Here is a 27343-nt window from a genome sequence, read left to right on the forward strand (position 1 = left end):
CTATGAAGGAAACAGAGACTGAGTGAGTGCAGGGGAAGGAAGGCTTTCCCCAAGAAGCCAGGAAATTCTGTGCTTTTTTTTTTTTTTTTTTTTTTTTTTTTTGCTAAAGCTCTTTTTAAAATTCGCCATATTGCTAAAACATTAATTTTTATCAGTTTGTTTTTGGAAACTGAGAAGTGCCATTGGAGGCTTTTACCTGCGACATAAGCCTAGTGACTCATATTGTGGGTTGGGGGACAGCGAGGACCCGACCACTGTTACCACAGAGATCCCACTAGAAGCAGAGAAACTCCTACAGGTGCTTTGTGGAGTTCAACACCTATGAGACATGCATCTGGGGAGGGTGGGGATGGGTCCTGTCAGGATGCACATCTTTATGCCTAAGCATGTTTATAGGAGATGGTGTGTGTGTGTGTGTGTGTGTGTGTGCGTGTGTGTGCTTTTGGATGAGATGGCCGTTCGTATCGAAGCAGCACTTGGAGTAGGGATCTCTCCATTTTCAGTCTCCCACAGTCCCGCGAGGGGGTCATCTGTCCCTGGAGCACAGCCCCACTCGGTGTGACGGCGGGTCTATGCTCCCAGCATGTTCATTCTGTACACGAATTCGTGGGCTGGAGCACACACACGCAAGAATCATGTCTGATTTGACGGGACATTCTGCGCACGAGCCCAGATCTCAGAAAGAGATCGTTTAATTAATTTTATAACTTGGAGTTTATTTCAAAAATATTTTCAGTATTACACTTTTTTTTCTAATTGAAAAACTTTATTTCTCATTAAAAAGATGTCAGAAACTCATATAAGTGTAAAGAAGAAACATAAATCAGTAATACCCCACCACTTAAGAGGGAAGGCACACTTAATATTTTTGCAAATTCTTCTCCAGGCTCTTTTCAGTATATATGGGAGTCAATATGGAAATACGGTTACATGTATATTTTTTCAGAATTGGGATCAAAGCATAACCACAGTTAGTACCCATCTTTTTTCATTTGTCATTAACACATAAACATGCTCATATTATTAAGTGTTTTTTTTTTTGAAGCTTGCTTTTTAGTGCCAGTATCTTTTCCCATTGGGTGGTTGGATCAAAATCCATTGAATTAATGTTTTCCTTTGAGACTTTCAAGTTGATTCATGCTTCACTCTCATAAATAATGTGGCAAACACGTATCTTTCCCCGAAACACTTGAGTGTGCTTTTCTCTCCTCACCCTTCTATGTACTCTTGGTCCTTACCCTTCTTAGGTTTTTCTCATTTATTTTTTTAAAACATAAACAGGAAAAATGCCCTTGGATCGCTCTGGGGTTGAAAGTCAAAATCAGTGCCATTGCCTTGGGGGAAAGGCCATTTCTGCAGGATTAAGAACAGATCCAAAAGGCAGCGCCTGAGGTCAGAGGGGAAGTCAAAGACAGAGCCACCTTGATGGCCGTGCTGGAGGCCAGTGGCTCCCCATGGATTCAGAAAGGTCACTTGCTTTGAGATTAACAGGGCTGGCTCTACAGACCCCACCTGCTCCTCTAGGTCTGAACAGAGATGAAGCTTGGGGGTTCACTGCACAGACTGTCTAGGTGACACGAGGGACCACAGATAGCACATGGCGGGGGGGGGGGGGGGGGGCGTGTTCTTTTTCTCTTAGCACGATTGGGCATTTCAGCTCCGTCCTGTGACCTCCACAGTTAGCACTGCCAATCTCTTGTACTGGCCATCTATAAGTTCATCATTTTATTTAAAAACAACCCTTCGAAAAAATAAAAAATAAAAAATAAATAAAAATAAAAAATAAAAACAACGCCTCGAATTCCGTCTTCTTTTACTGAAACCCATTAAACGAAACTGGAACATATTTCAGGCGCATGCCTTTTGAGCGATGGGAAAAAGCCCCAAGAGGAATGTCTGTTCTGCCTATCTAGCCTGTAAGACTAGTAAACAGGGCCTGTTTCATCGCTGGCCTGTGGGGCTATGCCAAATGGATCGTGATTTTATACCTTTTACACGAGGTCACCCTGAGCCTGCTTCACGCGTGTAGGTGGGAAGTGTCTCAAGTGTTGGCTCTGGCCCCTGGAGCTGTGTTCCCGGGGGCTCACGTCCCCGGAAGGTGGGCTCCAAGTTGCTGTCACGAGTGGGGTCATCCAATGTTCTAGGCTCCCCGGAGGTCCACGTTCCCATGACAGGACTCCACATGTCCCAGCTCCCCAATTTGAAGGAATGGGGTCCCAGCGAGCTCCCCAAGATGCACGTGGCTTGGGCTGCTTGTCAGTGACCCCAACACCCTCATGGCTGCTGCGGGTGAACACCCCAACCTCCCACCACTTCCCTAAAACATGGGTTTGGTTGCTTTTTGAATGTTCTAGATTTCATTTGTCGGTATTTGCTTCCTACTGCGATCGGCTGTTTGTTGTAGACATTTTTTGTTGTTGTTGTTGTTGTTCTTTTTTACCCTCCTGTGATTGCAATGTAATGGTTTCCATTTCCTGAAGCCAGGGTCAGGTCCCAGGCGACAAATCCCGCTGTGAAATCAGATTTTCTCCCCATACACCGGACAGGTTGGGGAGCAGAGTGCTTTTCCAACAGGCTTCCTAAGGCAGGAAAGGCGATCGGTCCATCTCTGCCCTTTCACAAACGCAGGTGGTTTGGTCTCTGATCCCGGTGGCAACTTAAAACAAAATGCACGGCAGTCCCCTGGCCCTGAGCATGTCGTCAGCATAGCATGACACAACCATACTCTGGGCCCGGGGATGGATGGCGTGTGTGGTCGGCAGCTCCTTGCACAGCTACCTCTTGGGTGCGCCTCTGCCCAGAAGGCTTTCACCTCTCTCCCTAACTCATTGTGCTCATACTCCCAACTTCTTGAGTTCCTTCTTCCTAAACTTTAAATTTTTCTTCAAGGGATAGGAAAACTCAATTCAAGCTCTAGCAATACCGGAGCTAAATTCTTGGAGTGAATGTGGCACGGGCGCCTGGGTGGCTCAGTCGGCGAAGTGTCTGACTTCCCTTCAGGTCACGATCTCCCGGTCCGTGAGTTCGAGCCCCGCGTCGGGCTCCGTGCTGACAGCTCGGTGCCTGGAGCCTGCTTTGGATTCCGTGTCGCCCTCGCTCTCGGCTCCTCCCCCGTTAGCGCTCTGTCTCTTGCTCAAAAATAAATAAACATCAAAAAAAAAAAAAATTAATGGATGTGGCGGCCAACATCGCACCAGTGGTGGGCGGGGGTTGCTGGAGCTTAGCTGTCTCCAGAAGCTTCCAAGGACGCCACAGTTGCTCACAATGATGTCATTGAGTGGGCGTCATTCATCAGAAGCCTCTAGCTATCACATTTAAGGTTAAGCTCTCTATTTCCTTTTGATTGCTATCATCTGGGCGCCATTGCACAGAGAGCATGCTTCCTTTCAAACGACAACAGGACGCTGTCCAGCTCAGTAACTCTCTGCAGAACGAAGCACGGGACAGCAACAGGCTTCTTGTCAATCTAAGCAATGCCTCCGCGAAGCCGGGAAGAATGCAGTGGCTCCCATCCAGGTAAACTCCGTGGTGCACGCTCCCACCGGCACGCCCTCCTCGGACTTTCCGAAAACCGAGGGTGGCCGGAGGTCCCAGGGCTCGTGTTCGGCAGTGATCGGATGTGCACGCGTGACTTCCGCGTGAGCCGTGTTACCTCTCCTCTTCCCGCTCAGACCACTGAGCATGACATGACTTCGCCGGTAGAACTACTGAGGCAGGAGTGGCTCCTCAAGAAGGCAGGTCCCCGACGTGGGCCCTAGAACGTTCCAGAAGCTGCCTCCCTCCTCTGTGCCCTTCAGCCTCTACCTCCCCGATTCATCCGAGGTCCCTCTCAGTCCCTGTCCAGAAAACACATCAGGATCTGTTCATTTCCGATTTGGTAACATTTCTGTTTGATTCACATCCCAGGACTAAGGAACCCTGGCTTGGCCCCCCCTTACAATGGTTACCTACAGCAGTAATAGTAACGGGGCAGAGTAACTGGGGATCACGTGGCAGTTAAAGGCATTTGGTTCCCTGTGAGCCGAGCACCCTTATCGGAGAGGGTTCCAAGGGTAAAGTCGCAACACCGCCTCACTCTTGCCGCCCTGCGCTGAGGCGGACGGCTACAAGGCCGTGCCCCCACTGGACGCACACAGGCAGGTGCGAATGGCCTGCCCTCCCTTCTTCGTCTTATTTCAAAATGGCTGCCCACCATCACCAAGCAGGTTAGTGCTTCAGAGCCAGAAGGAGACAAATTCGGTGTAACACGGAAGAAGCATGCGTTCTCCGACACGGACATCTTGCAACTCTGTGGTGAGTGCGCATCTGGACCACAGACAGTGACGGAAGAATGACAGCCGTAGACTGAGAAGCCCATCAAAAGCGGACGCCCTATGGAGCCCCTGGGGATGACTATCCATGTGCAGTTAAAAGACGGCGTGGACCGAGCTGGCGGAGTTTGGGAGCGCAGGAAAAGCCGGCTCGCAAGGCGTCCGTGGTAACTCCGCAGGGATGCGTTCGCTGAAGGTCCGATTGGAATGCTGCAGGAAATACTGTTTTCTTTTCGGTCTAGTGGTATTGGCCACTGACAAGAGCTGCCACCCAAAGTTTGGCATTTTGGGGGGGGATCCTCCTGTGACATGAGGTTGGTCACTGACTTCCACCCCCATTATAACAGGTCACATTTTTTACCACAAGCTCATACATTCCTAGACATCGTTCTTACAGCCAAAGATACATTTTGTCAAGACAGAGCCATTGGCTTGCCCCCAAATCAAATCACTTAAGCATCATTATATGCCTGACATATCCCTTTCATTTATGGAAACGATCAAGTATCTATCTGCATTAGGGAATGGATTATTTTCCATTTGCTGTGGTGCATTATTAAAATATACGCATCAAACTTTAATATTTATTTCATGTCCTGTTATCAGGATACACATCTTGGACACATCACGAAAGTTGGGAAAGAAAGAAACAGTTGTACGTATTTTGTAGTGACCTGAATTGAGCATCAGATGTGAGAATCATGACATGAAATTTTGGTAGAGAGATAAAAGTCGGACCACATGCCGGACGATATTGGTGGCAGATGTGATCTTCAGAGGGGTGATGGCATTTCCTCCGAACGGGTGAATGTGCCGCTCTGACTGGGGATGTTCACATGATTAGCAATGAAAGTATGCTTTGTTCCCTCGCCTTCACATGGTCTCAATATTGGTAGTTATCGTTTCTTGTATTTTTTAAATCACACATTATCCCACCCCACGTGCGGACGCTGCCTCAGTGCTCCTTAGAAGTCCACCATACAGACGGCTGTTCATAAATATCCAGATCCATGTGCTAAAAATAAGTGCACTGGGATATGTGCTTTTCCTTTCTACTTAATCCAGCTATATACATATACATGCATACATTCCTATAGATACATAAATACCTGATTTTTCTCCGTTGGTTTCTATGGTTTTCGGCCCCAGGACGATTTTCCTTAGCGCCAACGCCCCCCGCGCGTAGCTGTCTGCCCCCAGACACCCATTAATTGACTGCAAACACAACTTTATTGCAAAATGACTGCAGCTTTATTAAGCAAGTGGATTTACAGGCAATAACATAATCAATATAACATTAATATAGCACATAATTAAATAAGATTCCTACAAGGTCCTGCCTGTATCCCGAGATAGACAGACGTTAATTGTTTTCACCGATGGCGTGAACCGGCGGGATTTGAAACCAAAGTTGGAAGAACAGAGTCCCCAGTTGTTCTCATGTAAGTATTCCATCTGCTGGAAGAGGGAACTATCCCCACAGCCCCCAGGAACACCGGAGCACCAAGCATCCCCCCGAGACTCCCTCCCGCCGGCACCTGGGAGACGGCAGCCGCTCCCCCAAAGGATGCTGTCAGGACGGACTAAGGGGCAAAAGGCAAGTAACAAGTTGTATTTAATGCGTTTCCACCAGTAGAAAGAGGGGCCGGCCACCGCAGGCTCTTGGAAAGTTACCGTAGAAGGTGCCACATCTTTTGGAAATAAATGGAAGAGCTCAGGCTCCTGAATGAAACCAGCCAGTGTTGTCTCCGGACTCGTGCGTGCTTATTAAATCCTGGGAAATCCCCAAAGCTGCTTTTGCAGGGGGTGAGGCCGCACAGGCGCGCGGCCCAAGGACCAGGAGAAAGACCGGCACTGTCGACGGGAAATGCCCCAAGGAAGAAGGTCATTACCTCCAGACCTGTGCACGCCGCTCTCACTTAGCTCAGCTCTCGGCCGCGCTTGGCCCCCACGGGAGCTTCTCGCCTCTGCCGGCTGCATTTCCAGTAACTTGGAACTCGCTGCTTTAACGTTCCATTTCCCCTCATTACCGCCTTCCCTACCACCAAAATTAAGTGGGAATTCAAGGAAAACAGCTGAAGTCGGGGCTGCCCTCGAACACTGGGGTGGGCGTTCGGTGCGGGGCACGGCTAGACGTGAGCAGAGAACGAAGGCGTTCTGGGCTACTTTCCCTCAAGATCCACGCCGTCCCCGACACGGACAGGCCACTTTGCAGAAAGGTCCCCGCCCTGGAGAAGGCCTCCGTCTCAGGAGGAAAGCAGAGCAGCCAATACCAGGACCCGAGACATGTCTCGAGGAAGGGAGTGCTTTGCACACATTTAGACGTGGAGCCCGGACTGGTCCAGAAATAAAGCAACGGCTACCGGCCGAGCGCACTTCAGCAGGTCCTTGTAAAATCTGTCTCATCGAGAAGGTCACACAGTCTCAATATTTCAGGAAAGCAGAGCCGTTCACCCGCAAAGGACGCAAAGGTGGCATTGGCGGGCCCCAGAGCATGGCAGTGGTGGGGGTGGGGGCCGGGTGGAGACAGCAGGCCGTGGCCCGGCCAGGAGGCGCGGGGAGGCCGGACGCTGGGGATGACACAACAGCAGCCCCCCGGGGGGTCCAGTTCCGGCCCCTGCGGGGTCACGGGGATGGGGGCTGGTCCCAGGGGAGGAGACCGCAGTTCTGTCTGGGCAGGAGCCGAACCTGGCCTGAGGTTCCACCACCCCGCAGACCAGGAGGCCACGGCCACCTCTGGCGCCCTGCCCGGGTCTCTCCACGTCTGCCCTGCTCTCTGCCCCTCCGCGTCACCGCAAGTTTCCCGACGCCCCAAAGTCCCCTGGGAGCCGCTAACCCGGGGCTCACACAGCCCGGTGCACAGTCACCATGTGCTCACACTGGCCACCCTGCTCCCCTGGCTGGAACCTCCTTCCCCCTCTCCATCCACAGACACACTGGAGGGTCCTCCCAGAGTGCACGCCGCCCTGTGGGATTCCTTCTTCTGCCTGTCAATCGAGGCTTTGTGTGCCTTGCAGAGTCCGTGAGGCTGTGCGTATGAGGCAAAGCCAGTTTGGAGAGGAAACGCCCTCCAGGGAAGCCCAGCTTCGCCCTGATAAACGGGGAAACCGAGGGCTGTGGGCTTAAGTTACCGAGTTGGCAGCTACACCGACCGAGCGAGCAAGGCCCACCCTTCTCTCCCGGCCCGCACCTTCCCCAGCCACCCCTCGACGTGCACTCACACACTGGCACACACACATTACACACACACCCCACTGACCGGGCTGTAAACACCTGACACCGAGGCACCATCCGGGACGTCCACGAGGTCCCTCACATCGCAGACTGACGGGTGCGGTGTTGAGGGCGGAGGCCTGTCTGGCACCCTCCTTGCTGTGTACAGAGGCACAGAAGTTCGGGAGAGAGGCAGAGGGGAAGTGGGGGCCACGGCGGAGCGCGGGGCTGGGGCCCCGGGGAAGGCGGCTCCTGGACGGCCGGGAAGCAGGAACTGACCGCATGTGTGCAGGGCTACGGGTCCCCCGTTCTAGGTGGGACTCCAGGGGCCGTGTCCATGGGAAACAAGAGACTCCTTCCCACAGAGAAAATGTAGGAAATGACAGGCCAGCTCATCCTATTTGGGCATAAAAAGCCATCACCAAGATAAAAAAAAATTGCATTGCCTCCTGATGACAGAAAAATCACAACCAGATTTTTAAAAGACACTGGCCTTGGGATGAAGCAGCTCTGTTCCCAGGGGTGGCGGAGGGCCTGACGGTGGCTGAGGCCCACCTCGGAATGGGGAGCTCTAGCAGACGGCAGCGCATGTCCTGGGACAGTTTCCAAAAGAAAGGAGCTCCCAAGGCCCTAAAGACAGTCCCGCTGATAGGGTGCAGAGAAGGCACCCCACTCCTTCTCCGATTCCAGGGGAGGGTAGCATTCAGGCAGCACAGAGGGGGCGGTTAGAGCCCTAGGCTTCCGGGGGACTCTTTACCCCAGTCTCCCCACCCTTAAAACTAAGCAAATAAGAACCCCAACCTCACCACCTTGCTGGCAGATCAAGCCCATTACCGCACGTAAACTGCACACAGCACCTGGCACCCAGCATTTGCTGGTTAAATGTCAGCAGTGATGATTATCATAATTCGGGTCCAAGGTAATCACATGTCTGTCCAGGAGCTCTGATTTCCAATCCACCACATTCTCCCCTGTCTGCCCGCACGTGTGCGTATGGTTAACACGCACACTCGGGAAGGCATTTTGAAGTCACCTCCTCAAGGCTGCATAATGGTAAGACTCATTTTAACTGCCCATAATATGAATTGCCTTTACCCCAACACATGGCCCCGGCACCGATTTTTGGCTCAGGAAAATGAGAATTAAATCCTTGAAATTCCAGCCAGCAGTAGAATATCTGGAGAGCATTTTCGTCTAGCTGGATGGCTGACCGTCACGCCCTAACCAAGAGGTGAAGCGTCCCAGCCACCTGCCCTGATGTTTCCTTACCTCCCCTTCCAAGATTAACACGTTCCTCACAGGAAAAGGGCATTTTTTAAATGTGGATCTACTTTGAGAGTGAGAGTGAGCACAAGCCAGGGAGGGGCAGAGAGAGACGGGGACCGAGGATCTGAAGCGGGCTCTGAGCTGTCAGCACAGAGTCTGACATAGGGCTCGAACTCACACACCGTGAGATCATAACCTGAGCCGAAGCCAGGCGCTTAACTGACTGAGCCACCCGGGTGCCCCTAAAAGGGCACTTTTAGAACTCTGCTACTCCTTGAAATTTAACAGTTAAAGACTTGAGGCGATTTGCAACATCAGGGGCAGGAAGGCTGAGGGACTCTGAGGGGACGTACCTTCTGCCGCAGAGGTAAGAGACCACGGAACGGTTTGTAAAGCCTCGGACAGATTCTCGTACATCACAAGCTACTGGAATGAACAGTTTACTCTGATGACTGTAAATATATCAGAACACACGCATCCAATTCATCTTGTTAAAATCACACCCCACTGGGGGCGCCTGGGTGGCTCAGTCGGTTAAGCGTCCGACTTCGGCTCAGGTCATGATCTCGCGGTCCGTGAGTTCGAGCCCCGCGTCGGGCTCTGTGCTGACTGCTCAGAGCCTGGAGCTTGTTTCAGATTCTGTGTCTCCCTCTCTCTCTGACCCTCCCCCGTTCATGTTCTGTCTCTCTCTGTCTCAAAAATAAATAAACGTTAAAAAAAAATTTTTTTTTAAAAATCATACCCCACTGCACAGCATTTGAACACCCCATACTTTCCCAAAATATTTGGGGTTCGAGGCAAGCCGACTGAGGAACGTCAAAGCTACAGATTTCGGATGCATTCAGACTTAGGTTATCAAAATATTGTGTGTTTATAACAGTTATGTGATGTCCAGAAAGGACTGGGGTCTTCCTTGTAGTTACAAAACAGGAACAAACAAAATGCCTGCTTAGAAAGGGGAAGAAGTTATTTCCTCAGAGAAGACAACTCCAGTCCCTAAAGAGCAGATCGGCTCAACCCGCTCTTTCCTTTTACTTTTCGACGCAGGTGATGGGGGAGGGAAAAGGTGGAAGACAGGGGGGCAAGGGATCTCATGGTCTGTCCATCTGTTTGCTCTTCCCTGGAAGGTGTCCTGTGCCTCGCTCCCCTTGACCTTCCGGCGAAGGCCAGCTGTGGTCAGCACCAGCTCTCCTGCGGCACGCAGGTGACACCTCTGATGGCAGATTATCACTCCCACAACCAGAGGCCTCCTACGACAGCTTTCCATCGAGCGTCCTCGGCTTGTCGTTCACCGAACGAGACACCGACTCGTGCACGTATTTAGTTCCGTCCCCGGCAACCGTCAGCTACCTTTTGCATTCTCAACTGCATGAATAGTGAAAAAGGGGAAATGCTATGCACAAGTAAAGGTTAACCACAGGCACAGAGAATCAGCGAGCCTCAGATGAAGGGGAGAGCCTCACAACGGACAGACTCAAGATTCGCGAGCGCAGAAAAGCCGCTGCTGACAAACGCAGAAGCTGCCAGGCGTGTGAGCCCCCCGTCAGTGGGGCACGGGTCACGTGTTCATCATGTCCCTTCGCACTGCTCGGAGACGTAGGTGGCCCTGCTGGCCGGAGACACGGTTGGATGTCAGCCGGTGTCCCCACCCCCTTCCTCCCTCTCTCTCCGTCTCTCTCGCTCTCTCTCTCACAACCTGGGCAGCCCCTCTTGGTCCCACTGCCTCTGCTCCCTGAGTTCACCCCACGGTGTGGCCACAGCCACCTGGGGACCGCCACCGGTCTGGATCCAGGAAGGCGGGGTCGGCCAGGCCTCAGCCTCGGTTCTCCGTGAGATGAAGCCACCGAGGGCCCATGCCCACCTGTCTGCTCAGGACCCAGACCTCTGTAGCCAGTAAAACCCTCCCATCGACAGGGCTCCGCAAATCCAACTTGACAGGCTGCAGTACCTAATAGTTCTCTCTGCTGCTGGGAACACACTTGATGCGTCTGGGGGCTCTGAAAAGTCCCACGCTAACTCCTCTGCACAGAAAAGGGCTGTCATTTCCAGCACACTTTGAAGTGCCTCGCTCTCGTTATCACGACATCACTTTCGGCGTTCGTTTTCCCCGCAAATAAGGCGCTGTCAGCCCAGAAATCTGAGGCTACATTTACAGTCTCCATCCTAACACGGGGCCGAGCAAGGAACCCCGACTGCCGACCTCAAACAGCCTCACGAAGAAGGAGCAGGAGAGCGGAGCCCGGGAAAGTCCCCCAGGAAAAGCAAATAAAAACCAAGGGACGTGGGAGGAAACGGGGAGGGTGATCCCTACAGAATCGCCAGCCACGGGCTGCCCTGCGCCAAGAGCAGAAATTCTAAATCGGGGACTAACGCGTCTAAATATATCCGCAAAATGTTCCGAGTTGGAAGAGGCGTTCCCAACCTAATCAGAAGCTGGGGATCGAGTGGTCTGATGAAACAGCAGCTTCTGCATTTCTTTCTTTCTGAGCCCCGATGGCAACACAGAGTACGTGACGCACACGCGTCCACCCGGCTCTGTGACACATGACCCCCACACGGCGGGGCCGCTGAGGGGTGCAGCCCAGCTAAGAGCCGGGATCCACCCTTCCTTCCGTGGCCTCATGTGGCTGCGAGAGCATCAAAGCAGTCCTCAGCCAGGAGCCCCAGGGGCAGGCCCCGGGTAGGGCGCTCAGCCGCCTCCTGGGGTCTGTGCTGTTTTAAGAGGCACATCCTTCGGCCGGAAACCCACCGCAACCCTAGCCACGCGTCTGCCCCAAGGGGGTTCCACGCAGGAGCGACAAATACACACACGCGTCGATCAACAAATAAGGGAGAACTGGAGGCAAGAGGAAAGAATCTTGCCAGAAACTTGAACTTTCCTTGCACATCTCCCTCTGAAACCCCGTGCTGTCGATGGTGCCCTGGCGAATCTGCGTCGATCCTAATATGTTTGCGCTGCTGGCTTTCGGCAGATTTTTTCCACAACTCGCCGCGGGAGAGCGAAGTCAAAAATATACCACACTGATCAACGGGACACATCTGCGGTGAATCCACACAGAAGCAATTAATTTCCTGGTGGTATTTTTACACTGGGGGCCTGATGCAAGTCTCCATTATACAAACAAAAACTCCCGACAGCTCCTGCTGCCTGATAAAAAATAAATCAGATGGCGGAGGGCTGTTTGGCCTAGGACTGCTACAGGCTATGACTTGTAATGAGGCTCCCAACACTAATTATGAGGCTTATTAAAGAGAATTGGACAAGTTGTCCTAAAGTGCAGGCTGCAATCATGCTGAAGAAGGCCGGCCTCCGACTAAGCAGCCGGCAGGTCACCGGGTTCAGCGGAGAGACCGGGGCCGGCCCGGCCGGGGTGCGGACCAAGCCGCAGCACCGGGAGGACTGTGTTTGGCAGATCAGTCACATCACATCAGAGCCTTCCCTCCCCGCAAACATCCGCCGGGGAAGGAGCGCGGGGGGCGTCCGAGGCGATGCTCGCCAGCTCGGGGTTCTATTGTTCGCTACACTTACTCTCAACTCTGGGTCGTCTCTCGCTCTGAACGCAGGAGCGTGATTTCAGTGCGCTCTTTCAGGAGGGAGGGGAAAGAAAAGATTAATAAAGATGTTATGAGCCTGAACCGCTGTGAGATTTGTTTAATTATTCCCCACAGGACTGCCCCAGCAATCTGCTGACATTTAGCCCCGACCTTGCAAATCCTCGGTAAATATTAATATATCAACTCAAACAGGGACCGTTGTTTTATTGGTTCACGGAGCTCAGAGAGATTCGCCACAGCGGTAGGAAATAATGTGTAGAAGTGAGGAAGGCGGCCTGCTTTGATTCCACCTTCTGCTGCACACGAGCTGGGGACATCAACAAAATGGCAATGCTGTTCCTTTGCCACAGCTACAGAGCGATGCTTCAGATGCCTTCGCTTCCCTTTGTACAGCCTGCTGGAATAATCCCAAAACCACGGTGGCAAGAGATTAGAAAGGAGGGAGAAGGGAGGCCGGCAGAGCAATCGCACGTTATTATCTGCAAGACTGGAGATTTTAATAATGGGGAAGGTCCGCCCTCCGATCTGACTGTCTTTGCCGGCAGAGTGGGCCTCGGCTGAGGGCAACGAAGGGACGAGCTTGCCCGCTCTGGCCGGGCGACCGGCCTGCCTCCACCTCTACATCACTGGCCTCCTGCAGCCATCCAGCCCACCCCATCCCAGGGGCCGGTCTGAGAATGAAAACAACAGCCCGTTCTGAGTTGGCTAAAGGGAAATTAAAAAAAAGATTGCTTTTTAATTCTTCCCTGTATGTGCTGTTGGTGGTGGTATTTTTGGAGGTTTTATTTCCTCATCTCAAAGTTATCTCTTATTGACTCATCTCCTAAGTATTTGTAAATTCCTCTGGCTGAGTGCTTGCTGGGGGGCCAAGGAGGCCCCCAAAGTTCTCAGGGGTAAGAAAGGGGGCTGCCTGGGCCCCATTTGGCTTTCAGATGTACCGTGCTGCAGAGTTAATGCGTGATTAATTTTATTCATAAAAATGTTAATCACTTCATTGTGAGATCTTTTTAACATTCAGTGCAGCGAGCACCTTTTTAATTTCTCTTGCCCACCGTCTCGCAGATGTATTTAATATTTTCAGACATGGCTGCAGCTATCCGAGGGCCTGGCAATTAAGCATACGCTTAAAATTCAAACAACAGGCGAAGCTACCGCGGCAACAAACAAGCAAACGGGAGGCACAGAGGAAAGGCACACGGTCTGCAAGTGTGCAAGCCGCCTGCGGGCCCAAGGCTGGCGGTGCGGGGGCGGCCTCCGGCGCTCGCAGCCTGCGGGGACCCTCCCCGCTGCACCTCTGCGCAGCCCTGGGAGGACCAGTTTCAAGTCCCAGGAATTAGGAGTAGAAGCTCTTCCGGCGGAAGGCTTCAACTGTCACCGCGTTATTCTGCTTCCTGGCTGGGACCGCAGTCTCTGGGGAACGTGGGGACAGTGGGATGACTGACGGGGTGGGCGTCCAGAGGTGAGCTCGGTTCACAGCTTCCCCAGGGGGGCCCCCGGATGTTCCCGGGCCATTGTGTCCCCGCATTCGGGCCCTGCGCTCTGGCACCAGGTAAATGGGTTAGGGGATCAGAGACACCCGCTCCTCTTGTGCCCCGCCCCCTGGGTAGGGGACATCCCCCATGGGTCAGGACAACAGCCCGGGAGCCCCTGAGAAGCATGGGTCCCCGCTGCCCGGCCCCGTGTCAGAGAGGTCATCCGCAAACACGGCTCCCCTCTGTGCTTGCCTTCAGTGTTCAGGCCCACGTCACTCCTCTGACTTCTCATTCAAGATAATTCCAGGATTTTAGGCCACTCTGGGGCCTCCTCCCTGACTTTCGTGGGCGGTGGGCCTCTTCCAACATTGAAAACCAGGGTTAAAATATGAATGTTACAACTGCTGTTGGCATAAAGATGAATATACTGATAGGTATTAACACATTTTCTTTGGCCATAATGTTACTTTTTCCCTTTTCATTTGAAAAGAAATTAGCACATGTTCGCGGGTCTCTAAAAGCATTGTGGGCCCCAGGTCCTGTCACCGTCCTGACAGGTCAGCCCACCTCCTCTGTCCCCCTCTGCTCACCCTGAGAGAGCCCACTTTCAGAGGCCTTACTGAGTGGGGGAGGGGTACGTATCCAGCTTTCTGAGCTGGAACACAAAAGGACGCCAGTGGTCCCCAAGGGACGACCTTGGGAGGCCTTCCAGCTCTGGAGCTATAATTAGAGCCACAGGCTGGTGGGCCAGCGGCAGGAGACATGGAGAGCTCACCCCGCACCCGCCCTGGCAGAAGGAGGCACGGGATCTCTGCAGGGCTTGTGCAGGGCGGGTATGTTTCCAGAGGGCAGTGCTCCCTCCACAAGGGCTTTGGGGGACCCCTGCAGGGGGCTGGGGCCTGCCATCTTCCCCAGGGCACACTCCCTCTACCTGCTAGCTCTTTCTTCCCGCCACCCACTCCGGATTCCAGACCCAGAGCCCTGTCCCGGCTGGCCCTCCCCACCTGGAGCCGCGTTCTGCAGAAGAGGCCATCAGGATGTGGCAGGACTCTCCCCCAAGATGTTTCCCGGGGCCTGGTAAGTCATGGGGCAGTAAGACATGTGCTCAGGGTCAGGTACCCAAGAGTTTCCCTCGGATGCCTAGTGCTCCGTCCTAGGATGTGGCCCATGCAGCCCAAGTCTCGTGGCCAGAGACAGTGGGAGGCTCCAGGTGCCTTCCAGGTCCCCACTGCCCGCATACTCCAAAGCCACTCAGAGCTGGCCCCTCACCTGCTCTAGCCCCCAACCCCAGCAAACCTGGGCTTGGCTTCCTCCCCACCTTTCCAACCTCCACCATTGGGGATGCAAGGTCAAAATCCCATTCCTTACAGGAAACTGGGCCCTGTTACTTCTGAGAGAGCATTTCTGGCTCGTCTCTCCAAATCAGTGGCCCTAAATCCTTAGCCTCCAGCCGGTGGCCCCAGTCCCACCCAGACCTTGGCTGGGAGCAGCCAGGCAGCCTCTGGCCTGCTTGTACCATTCAGAAGGGAAGGAAAGAGGGCAGCTGGGAGGACCAGAACCTGATTCCCTGACTCAGGAGGACAGTTCTGGCAGAAGGGCCAAGGCCAGCCCAAGCCTCCACATCGGGGGCCCAAGGCCAGCGTCGGTCCCAGGGCACCCGTGCACAGTGGCCACCCTGCCCTTTCTCTATCCTTCCTCCTCCCTCTTTCCCTCTCTGGCGTCTTGGCTTTCTGGCAGAGCCCCATCTACAAGGACAACTGAAACTTTATAGGGCATGATTCATCGGGCGGCGCGCCCCTCGGAGCCATGGCGCATATTACATTAATCAGTGTCAGACCACTAAAACCGAGATATGAATATGAATTCTCCATATTGCAGGGGAGATAAATGTGCTTGTGAATATAATTGATCAAAGGAGGGAGGGAAGGATGGTGAGAACAGAGATTTCAGACTCCAGGTCAATGACTTGGGAGGGACCTGCGCCCACTCCCCAAATCTTCAGGCTGGGAACACGGGGTAGGAGCGGGGAATCTAGAAGGGGTGTGCTTCTAATGGCTTCCCTATCACGGGCCCGAACTAGAGCAGAAAAAGCAGGGTTTCTGCACAGCACTTCCTACCCTTCCTTACCAGAAGATTCCACAGACTGAAGTCCTCTGCCCCAGACACGGGCTGTCCTATTTGCCCATCAGAGGAAGGGGCACAAATATTAATCCTGTAGACGTCCCTCATTCCTATCCCTTTTTGGGGTTCAGTCTCCTCCTTGCTGGTCTCAGAATTACCACCACCGTCTGAAACTGTCCCTAGGAAGGCATCGAGTATGAGAGCACCTTAGCACGTGCAGAAAGTTCCAGAAGAATTTTTGCTTTGGCTGTGTCAGAAAAAGAAGTTTCTATGTCTACTCCCAGATATTTCACGAGCTGGAACACCACGCACAGGGGCCGCTGGGGTGCCGCACGCCCTAGGCGTGCACAGTCGGGTGGCTGAGCTGGTCGGGAAGGATGGAAATAAATCATGCACAAAGAACAAAAATGATTTTTCAATGCTTGATTAAAAATTCATTTCTACCTTTCCACTCGAGAAAAATAATTCCAAGTCTAGAGATCTGATTTCTTTGCATGGGAAACTTTGGTCAGCAGGGCAGGAGGGAGGGGCACAGACCCTTCAAGACTTCTAGGCCACTGGGTTCTCAGGGCTGGGACTCAGCTGGTGAGCACATCTGGTCCAGCCCCCTGGACAGCAGCGTTTGGGGACCCCAAAAGCATTGGACAGGGGAAAAAGAAAAGAATGGAAACAGGGGGCATGCAAACAGTGACGCCTGCACGGGGTCATCTATTTGGTTCTGGGAAGAGAGTCCTCCGCCAGTGGCACAGACCCTACCGCCCACCTGACTCCCACCTGATGCTTGCAGCGGTCACCCAGGGGGGACCCACCAGCACATCCCGGCTGCCACAGCATGTCTGTGCGCCAAGAACGCCATTCCTCATCCGAGGAGCAAGAGACCGCTGGTCAAAACTCTCCAGACCGCACTCTTGCCAAGGACGCGGGATCCATCTGTGCCCAGTGGTCAGGGGAGCCCCACGTCGAGGGCAGACCAGGAGCTCCTCTCTAAATTCCCACCCAGACGATGGAAACGCCCTGCGTCGAATTGGGCACCCACTCCTGCCCACCAATGCCAGCAGCCCGACCAGCAGGCCCGCCATCACACCCCCGAGAATTCAAACAACCGGTGACACCCAAGATCACAGAGACAGCCCGACCGCCACAAATGGAGGCTTCTGCGCGCGGCCCCTCCGAGGACCGGCACGGCACCCGGGATCCTGCGCCCCGGCGCCCAGGGAGCCGGACCAACGCCACGGTCAGGACCCCATTCCGCTTCCAGCCCATAGAGGGCGCGCCGAGCACGTCCATCCGGACGCGAAGCGCCTCCACCGCGGCCGCGGCCCCAGCGTGCCCGCCTGCGGACGGCCCTCCCCGGCGCCGCGGCCCGGCTCCCCCTGAGCGCCCAACGCCCCGCTCCCCCACCCCCGGACCGTCCGTGCGCGCTCTCCCGCGGCCTCCGCGCCGCCTCTGCCACGCTTCCTCCAGCCTCGGGAGCGAGGACACCCCTAACTCTCGTACGAGGACGGGGTGGCGTGGGGGGCCCGGAGAGGGGCAGTCCCCACGTCCTCGGCGCGAGCCGCCCCTCTCCCGCCGCAGAGGAGCCAGCGGCAAAGCCCCAGGCCGCCCCAGACGCTCCCCTTGGGCAGACCGCCCCTCGGCGCCACCGGCGGGGCCCGACAGCTGCTGCTGCTGCTGCAAGGGCTCCGGGGCGATTACCCGGCTTGGGTGGGGGGTGGGGAGGTCCCGTCCTGCACCGGGGACCCGGCTTCCTTCCCCCCGCGCGAGTTTCCCTGCGGCTCACGCCCTCACCCGCGGTCTTGTTCACGCTTGTGTTCCCAGTTTTCGCCAATTCTGCATCAAGTCGTCTGCGCCCCGTTTGAAGTGCAGGCCGCTACGGCGGGTCCGCCCCAAGTGCCCGGAGGCCCGAAGTCCTGACCCCGAGATTTCCCCCGGCTCCTGGGCCAGGTCCCACATGCGCCTCGGAGGCCAGCTCCGTCCCGCTTCGTCCCACCATCGCTCCCAGCTACCGCTCAGACCTGGACATCAGTGGTTTATTTTCCCTGGGCTCTCTCGGCGCGCCCAGCCCAGGGCGCAGGGGTCGAGGGGGCTTCCCTGGGAGACCAAAGCCACCTCCCCTCTTTCTCCGCAGCCCCCAGGCCCACACGCCCAGAGACCTCCCGCGCGGCATCTCTGCCCACGCATCCGCATCCGGACAGTTTAAAAGAGCCTTCCAATCTCTCCACGTTTGATTTAACCAAGTAACTAAAAAATACGCTCAAAGCCAAAATTTCATACTCCATTATGTCCCCGCTCTACCCACGAAACGACCCGACGCCAGGATGCACTGTGTAGACAACTAGTTATAAACTGATTTCAAATCTGAAGTTCTCCTTTGGGGACATAATTGGAAATTCTTTTCATTTTTTTTTCTCCCATTGTTGTCCACTTTTAAGAAACCGTTTTATAAACTGCTGAAAATCGAACTCATTGATGTCCCGAGAAAGGCATGCCCCAGATAAACGTACAAAGGTCGGAAATCAAAAATGCCAACTAGAAACTGCCCGAGTGACAACATTAGCAAATTCAACGACAACCAAAACGGGCTGTGAGAAACCCCGGCCTCCAGCCGAAACTCCCCAAGGAGCCTCTCTGCCCAAGCCAGGGGCACCTGGGCCCTGCCGGCATTCCAGGATTCCGGACACTCCTGCGGACGCCCAGCCACACACAGCAGCGGGAACAGCGGACAGCATTTCATTTAGTTTATTAGACAAAAATATATGATTTAGACAAGTTCGCCGACGCGCTATTTACAATCTGAAATCACTCTATATACAGAAAGAAGGAAAAAAAAAAAAAAAGACACAAGCACGTGGGGCGTTTACCGAGCGGATAATCAACCGGAGCCTGGTGACAGGCACCAGGGCCCTGGGCAGAGGCCGGGCTGCCTGGACTGGAGCTCGGACGCGGACGAGCCCCTTTCTGCAGGAAGCGCTGGATGGGAGTCGGTGACGTCGTGGCCGTATTTGTCCTTTACACCGGTCTGAAATATTTGTCCTAATTCCTCCCTCGTCCCCTCCCTCCCGAACTCCTCCCCCCTCCCCCCGCAAAAGTAAAAGACGACCCTGGATCAGGCGGACGGGAGGGCTGCTAGGATCCGCGGCGTTCCCTCCTGCGGGGCCAGCGAGCTGCGGGCGAAGCACAACGAGACAAGAAAGCACAGCAGTGTCAGTGGCCGGACGCTGGGACCCGGCGTCCCCGGTGCAGCCGGCCTAGCGCCGGGGGGCGTGGCCGCCTGCCCCGCTGCTCCCGCGTCGGGAGAAACCCGGTGGAGGGGGCGCCCCGCGCGCACGGCTGGCGGACAGCACCCCCTCTACGAGGCCCGAGCGACCCTACCGCCGCCCCGAGTCCTCCCCCGGCACCCCCTCCAGCCCCGGTCCCGCGGTCCCAGCAAACAGCACTCACTTGTCGCGCACGGGCTGGAAGGGGGATTTTAACTGCTGTGCCGGCGACTCCGGCCTGGGGACGAGGTCTCTCTCTGCGGGGGAGGGGCAGAAGCACAGCGTTAGGAGACTGGGGTGGGGGGTGGGGGGAGTGCCGCCGAGGTGCGCAAGCCTCTTCCCCACCCACCCCGCTTCCTTCTGCCACTAGGATGGGGTCTCCAAGAAAAACGGTCACCCCTCCCCGGGGGAAGGACTGCAGACAGAACGCAGCTCTCCGGACAGAGCCCGAGGGCCTTGGCCTCGGTCCCCGAATCCGGGCAGAGATCACCGCTCAACCCGGGGTTTGGCAGCCACCGCCTCTCCCCTCCGGGCCGGCGCTCCCCCCACCCCCACGCTTTGCGGGGGGGTTCCGGATTCCGACCCCGGGCGGACAGCCCTCCCCCCACCCCCCACGCCGGGCGCCTCACCTGGAAGCGCGGGGCTGCTTCGAGCGGAGGCCTTGTCACCGTGGAGCACCCCCGCGGCAACGGGGACGGGCGGCTGCGGCGGCGGCGGCGGCGGCGGCGGCGGCGCGGGCAGGTGCGGGCCGTGGGGCGCGGCGTGGGGCGCGCCGACGCCCAGGAAGGAGCGCATGTTGAGCAGGGAGCCCTGCGTGAGGAACGCGCCGTTGGTCCAGTTGGAGAACTTGCCGATATGGCAGGTGTACAGTCCGTGGCTGGGCAGGAAGGCGGGGTGCTGCAGCGGCGCGCCCGCGGGGGGCCCGTGCGCGCCTGGATGGCCTGCGGGCGGAGGCGGCGAGGCCTTGGGCGCGCCGTCGGGGCTGGTGGCCGTTTCTGCCAGGGACCAGATCTTGGGCTTGCTGTGAGGCGCGCCCTGCAGGCCACCCGACGCGGCGCCGGGACTCAGCAGGCGAGTGCTGCCGGGCTCCGGGACCTCCTTGACCAGGCCCAGGGGCGAGTCCTGGGACTTGAGCGCGTCGGCGGCTGCCAGCGGCGAGCCCTGGTCCCGGGCGAGGGCGGTAGGTGCCGCCGGCGGGCGCGGCGCCTCGGCCTTGTCCTCTTCGTCCTCGTTGCTCTGGTCGCCATCGTGCTCGTCGATTTTGTCGATGTCAATGCTCTCTAGGTCGATCTCCTCGTCGTCCTCGGCCTTCTCCGGGTCGCCCTCGGTGTCGCTTCCGAAGAGGGCGCCGTCCTCCTGGTCCTTGCTGCGCGCGCCCCACGTCACCTTGTTCTCCTTCTTGAGGCGCCGGCGCGCGTTGGCGAACCAGGTGGACACCTGCGTGAGGGTCATCTTGGTGATGATGGCCAGCATGATCTTCTCGCCCTTGGTGGGGTACGGGTTCTTGCGGTGCTCGTTCAGCCAGGCCTTGAGCGTGCTGGTGCTCTCGCGCGTGGCGTTCTTGGGCCGCCCGGGGTCCCCGTACTGGAACTGGCCGTAGGGGTAGTACGCCGGCGCCGTGTGGGCTGTGAAGGTGGCAGGGTGCACCCCCGGGTTGTCTTTGAGTTCGTACTGTGAGCCCTGCAACCACATAGCCCACCGAGGGAGGAGAGGGGCAGTAGGGGTGTGGGGGGGGGGGAAGAGGGAGAGAGAGAGAGAGAGAGAGAGAGAGAGAGAGAGAGAGAGAAAGAAAGAGAAAGAGAGCGATGAGTCCCCCGAACTGGGAAAGTCCCCCGAACTGGGAAAGTCGGGGGGCAGCCGCTCTTGTCCAGTCAAGAACAGGAAGCCCCCCACCCCCCAGCACACCACCCTGGGAGGGAGGGAGGGGTCAAATCGTGAGCCGCCTCTAGAAACTCAACTTCCAACCATCGTGAAGAGGTGTTTTTGTTTTGTTTTGTTTTGTTTTGTTTTGTCACTCAAGAAAAGTTCCAGAATCCGTGCATCTCCAGAAGGCCACAGCGGGAGCCTTGGTCCCATAGAATTTCCCCAGGCCACCCTCCGTTACCCCCCCCACCCTCCCCCCACAACTCCAGCAGCCAATTTCCAAGTTTATCTCACACAAACTAGAAGGGGAAACCTTTTAACTACCCGGATAAAACAGATCCCCAAATGTAAAGAACCGAAGCCCCCTCCCTTCGACCCTGAGGGGGTCAAGCAAAATAAACCATCCAGGGTTTTCTTTGGGTCCAAATCCTCCAGCAATTTAAAAAGAAAGCACACTCCTTTTAGCTCCCAAATTAATCTGCATATAATGGCTCCCCACACTTAAAGGTTGCAGTGGTGACAGGTAATTTAAAATTTTAATCCCGGCCATCATCAACAACAATAACTAAAACACCATTTGTGTTTTTTTTAAATACAAAAGGAGGGCTTCACCGGTAAAATATTAACGGGAGGGCCAGGAGCTGCCAGCTGTGAAGAGAGAACTGCCTTCCGAGGCCTCTCCTCACTTACTTTATCTGGTAAGTTTGACTTTGATGTGGCCAGAGCAAGCACAAAGTGTTTGCAGGCATTTAGAGGCCGTGATTTATTTGCAATCAATATTCTTTTTATCATCGGTAGTAAAACACAGCAAGTCAAATTATCCCATCAGGTTTTTTGGTAAATAACATTTTATCTTTCTAACAACCTCATTAGGCCTCATTATTACCATAAATTGTCCAGACAGACATTCACTCACAATTTTATCTTTTGACTTCCAAATCCCCAATCAAAACGGCTTGGAAACCTAGGCCTAGAATCAAGAGTTTGGATTTAGGTTTACTTTCTGAGAACCAGCAGGAGACCACTAAGAAATACACCACACCTTTTTTTTCGGGGGGGGGGGGGTGGATTTCTATATGGTTTCCCCTACTAAAAACAAAACAAACAAAAAATCGAGCATCTCCGTTTCCCACCACAGTACAGTAGGAACAGATCCATAACCACACAGATCCCTTTTTCTCGCACAAACACGAAGGGGGGGGGGGGGGAGGTTCCCAAATGGCACGCATCTGTATTCAAAATTTCTGTAAAAAAATTACAAGTCTCCACGTAAAAATTATCCATTTGCTACGTTAGCAGAGAGGGTTTCTGGGCTGAGAAAGTTGCAAAGAGCAGAATATTTCTTTGACTAGTTAGTTTGGTGGCCGATGCCACAGAGAAAAGGTTTCCGTGGCCAGATTTCGTTTTTACCTAATCTTTGCAAAATGTACTCTGCACTTTTCTAATTATTTAGGTTGTGACTGCGAGGACGACATTCCGGCCTCTTCTCCGCTGGGAGTTCTTTTTGAAAGGATACCTTGTAAATCTCTCAGCGCTTCCCTGGCATCCCCAGCCGCCAGAACAAAATGGGAGCTGATCTTTTTGGAGAGCAAGCGATCTGAACGGCGGCTGGGGCCGCCTTCAGAGAAATAGCCTTTCTTTTCAAAACTACAAGAAAAAAGTTACAGAAAAACACACCCGCCGCTTTTCTCGCGTACAGTCGGCCGGTATTTATTTCCTGCCTCTTCGAGGAGCGGGGAGACGCGAGGGGGGGGGGGGTGCCTGAAAATTGCGTTATTCCGCCCGCAGCAGCGCAAGAGGGGGCGGCCTCCCTGACCCCCCCCCCTCGCCCGCGCCCCGCCGGGCGCGCAATTCACCAGCAGCCCGAAGTTTAAGCGCGACCTTGCAGTCAGACCAAGGAAAATGGATCCTTTGCACCGACAGAATGGCGAATGCCCCGCGGAGAATTAAATTTGCAGCTCCCTCCCCCATCTGACACCCACTGGGACGCGAGACTAAGAGGACAGCATTTATTTTAAGCCCAGGGACTCCTGTTTTCTTTAATCCTCCATTATGTAACGCGGGAAGAAAAGTGCTTTTCATTTGGTGCAAAAGAAATGAAAACTTTGGCAACTCACGAAAGTCCAAGCAAACACCGTGGCACACGCCGAAATTATTTCCACCAATCCCCCCCCCCATCTCAAATTTGCACACCCTCCGCTAACAGACCCCATCCGGCCCCTCGGATCTCCCCCATTGTTAGGGCGATTTTGACCCAGTCGACCAGGCTTCACCAGGTCCCCCCTCCCTCCCCCCCCCCCCCCGCCCCGGCCACCTCGGACACAGCCAAGGAGGTCCACCAGCCAGGGAGAAAGCCGAGGCTCCCCGGCCCAGCCCCAAAGCCCGAGAGGTCGCGCGACCGGGGTCCGCCCGCCGCTCCCGGGCGTCCTGCGGACCCGGGGCCGAGCTGCCGGAAGCCCGCCCGCCGGCCCCGCCGCCTCGGCCGAGCCTTGTGGGGGGTAGCGGGGGGGGGGGAAGAGCGCCGGCGACTTTGGCCCCCAGCCTCCGGTTCGAGCCGCGCGCCCCGAGCCTCTGTTCCTCCGGCCTCCCGGCTCCCCGCCGAGCCCCCCGCTCGCGGCCCAGGCCTCCCGCCTCCCCAGGCCGGCCCCCCACCCCCCACCCCTCCCCAGCCGCCTCGGCCCCGCCGGCCGGGCCTCCCCCGCTCCCCGCCGGCTCCGCCCGCGCTCCCGCCGCGCCGCCAGGCCACCCGCTCCCGGGGCGCCCGGGGCCGGCGGGGAGGGGTGGGGGGTGGGAGTGGGGGGAGGCGGCCGCGGCCAGGGCCGGGCGCACTCACCATCTGCGAGAAGAGGCTGAGGTCGGCGGCGTAGGGCAGGAAGGCGCTGTAGTTGGGCGCGCCCGCGTACGGGCCGGCCGCCGCGTACATGCCCAGCACCGAGGTGACGGCGGCCGCGCCCGCGCCCGCGCCCAGCTCCGCCGCCCCCGGCCGGCCCGACGAGGCGGCGGCGGCGGCCGCGGCGGCCGCGGCCAGCACCCCCGGGCGCTCGCCGCCGTAGGCGCCGGGCCCCGCGGCGCTCAGGTACTGCGGGTAGCCCAGCTGCGGGAAGGACATGTCCGCGGATCGGCGGCGGCGGCGGCGGGCGAGTATTAAAGGGGCGGGGGCGGGCGCGGGGGCGGGGGTCGGGGCGGGCGCCGGGGGGGAGGGGGTGGGGGCTGGGGTGGGGGGGGGGCGGGGTGGCTGGGGAGCCGGCGGCCGGCCGGCCGGGCGCGCTCGGCCCGGCCCGGAGGCGGGGGGCCGGTGGGCTGCTCTCGGCCCGGTGCTCGCTGGCGCCCGGCTCCCGGCTGCGCCCGGCTCCGCGATCCCGCGCCGACTGCGGCGGCCGCCCTCCGCTCGGCGGCGGGGCTTTCAGACACAATTTGAAGTTGATGCTTTGATTGGCATCCCCTCGAGCGCTGGCCCCGCCCCCGGCTCCCCTCCCGCCCCTTCCCTGCCTCCCGCCCGCCCCAGCCGGGCCGCTCCCGCCCCTCCCGGCGAGCACGTGGTGTGCTCCGCGCCGTCCGGGCCACCTCCGCCCGCTGTGGGCGCGCGAGCGGCCCGGCGGCGGGTGCGGGCCCGGCGGCCGCGGGCTGCCCGACAACCTGTCGACACCGGCTCGCAGCTGTCGGACCCTGGGCTCTGCTGTTTTCCAAGCCGAGCTGTGACTGCTCTTTCAGGAAGACGTCTCGGCGCCTGATTCTCCGCCGTTGGGGCGGCGGGGCCGGGGCTGGGCGGGTGACAGCCGGTGGGGGGGGGGGGTGGAGGGGGACGGCCCTCTCCTCCCCACCTCCGCCCCCAAGGCCGGCGCTGCCTTGGCCTCCCCCGGACCCCTGGGCAGAAGTGCACCCCGGTGCCCTGGCTGCGCCACCGAGCCTGGCGTGGCGTGACACCGTGACGCGGGCGTGGCGTCCGCGTGGCCCCCGCCCGGCAGAGACCGGCCTCGCCGCACCTGGAGAAGCGGGAAGCGGCCGAGCTCTGCGGGCTTCTCCGTTCGTGAAAACTTTGAGAAAGGGCAGCTGAGAAGCCAGTTCAAGGGGACAAACAGATGCCGTCCACAGTGACAGGTTCTTGGCGGTGGTGGCGGGCAGGGGGTGGGGAGACCTTTTCTTTGCAGGAGAATCACCGTTGCGGCGGGAGGGAAACGTCTCGTCCCCACCCCCGCGAGGGGAGAAGTTAAGAGTGGCCGGGGTGGCGGGGGGGGGGGAGGGGGGGGGGCTCGTTCGTCCACTAGGTGCGCACAGGCGGGAAGCAAACTTGCGCGAAGAGCGCCGGCCCGAGGCGGCGGCGCCTCGAGCCCGGTTCCTCCCCTGCCCGGCCTCTTCATCCTCGGCCCCGCGGGAAGAACAAGCAGCGAACCGCTGCGGGATGGCTCCAGGTCCGCGCGCGGCCCTCCTGGCCTCCCGGTGCACGGGACGGGTCCGCCAGCCCGCGTCTGCCACACGCTCGCCGGCCCCGTCCTGGCGTCCCGCGTAGGGAGTTGCCCAGGGTGCTCGCCCCCGTTCCCGGGGACACTTTTCGTCCTGTCTCCTATGAAGCAGCAGGAGCCTGGCGCGCACTCCCCTCTGTGGCGCACGGACACACTGGACCCCACAGCAATTTCACCCCAACACTTGGGGGTGAGCCTTGGTCTGGCCCAGTTCGGGAGCCCCGAGTGGAGTGCAGCTGGTGACCTGGGCCGCCCGCACCCTGGACCCGGACCTGTCCCCCATCTCCTAGTTCCAGTTGCCAGCAGCATCATGGAGGCCCAGGGACTCTTGCAGAATCGGGAAGGCTCCCGCTGACCCAGTTTGGGACCTGAGGACAGATACGGGGAGCCACCGCCTATAATTAACAACAATAACGCCCATAATAGTAATTACTAATTACCAGCTGCATAATCAGGCTTCAATTTCTCTGCTCAGTCAGGGTTTTCTTTCTGTTCGTGCTGTCCCTTTGCCCCCCACCCCGCCTTTACCCCCCACCCCACTCAGCTAACCAGCCCTTGCTGGCTACAGAAACTCCCTGCAACTGCCTGGGCACCTCTCCTGCTTTGGCACAGAATCCCAGGCCCTGGAGGTGAGCGCTAACCACTCCCAATCCCGGAAGTCACTAACTGGCAGCTTCCTCCCGCCCCCAGCCCACCACTTCCGCCTGCCAGACCTCTCTCCCCTGCATCCCAGACAAACGGATGGGCCACCCCACTACTGTCTTGTTTGGCAAACTCCAGTGTCACATTTCAGGCCGACAGGTAAATACAGGTGAGATAAGCCCTCTTCTGTGACCTGGAGAGCAGGTGGAATTGTAAGCCCAGGGACACTTCTCAGTGTCAGGATTCAGCCACACGGACTGATCGCCTCCTTATCACTCCCCCCCCCCCAAGCAGCCCACTTCAGTTGTACTGAAGCCATCAGAACCTGGGGGGCGGGGGGCAGCAGACTTTGTCCTGACCCCTGTCGCCTCCTGTGCCCTCCCTGTATCACCTCCATTTGGGTTATGAAATGATAGTTGGTTCTACAAGACATCAGGGAGGTGAGTGGGAAGGGGCCTCTAGAAAGGCCTGTTGACTTCCCCCAGGAAGCTCTAGAAAGGTGCCCTAGTGGTGACTGTGACCATTCCCCAGCCAGGGCCAGGGCTGGACCCCAGCAGAAACTGGGCCTGATCCCTGGATCACCCCCTCCCTTCCTTCTCCTTGAGTTTACCCAAAAATTTGCAAGGGGAAGACTAGGAAACAACCTGGACCAAAGGAGGAGGGGGAGAGGAAGAAGAAAAAGAAAACTGCCTCCAAACCGTCCCAGTGGAGAGGAGGCTAGACAGGGAAGGATCCAGAACTTCCTGCCTCAGCATCCCCATGGGGAGTGTCATCTCTTCAGCCAGGTCTCTAATCCTTTTCAGCATCAAATAGTTAGTGGGGGACGGTGGGGGGGGGCGTGGGCAGCTGAGAAGAGAAGACCCAGGGTGCCTGAGCCTGGACCTTGGGCCTGACTGGAATATCTGCTTAAAAAGATTCCAGAACTTTCCCCAAAGAAGACGATGTCCTGGCTCACTTGCTCAGGCTCAGCTCCAGCCTTCCTGGGATCCTGGTCATCCCCCTGATGGTGCAGAGGCACTGGCAAATAGGAGGGCCAGTCAGGGTCCTTTGCAAGCTGGCTGTGCTGGTTGGGGACAAGCTGTGGGGCTCCATTAGCCCTACCATGAAAACCCAGCAATCCTGGATCTGGAAGCTGGGGGGGGGGGGGGGGGAGACACCTTCCCAGACCCTCAGCCACTGTGCCT

General features: G+C 57.0%; 1 protein-coding gene across 1 annotated transcript; it reads right to left on the minus strand.

Annotated features, from left to right (window-relative positions):
* Positions 1 to 18666: 18666 nt before the first annotated feature.
* On the minus strand, positions 18667 to 24166 carry IRX1 (iroquois homeobox 1). The gene is made up of 4 exons (XM_042997935.1): positions 23891 to 24166; positions 19824 to 20874; positions 19379 to 19451; positions 18667 to 19101 (listed from the first exon to the last, which is right to left on the minus strand). The coding sequence occupies exons 1-4, from the start codon at positions 24164 to 24166 to the stop codon at positions 19044 to 19046; spliced, it is 1458 nt and encodes a 485-aa protein (XP_042853869.1). The 3' UTR covers positions 18667 to 19043.
* Positions 24167 to 27343: the final 3177 nt, after the last annotated feature.

This window comes from Panthera tigris, chromosome A1 (assembly GCF_018350195.1).
Source record: "Panthera tigris isolate Pti1 chromosome A1, P.tigris_Pti1_mat1.1, whole genome shotgun sequence".
Classification (NCBI taxonomy): Eukaryota; Metazoa; Chordata; class Mammalia; order Carnivora; family Felidae; genus Panthera; species Panthera tigris.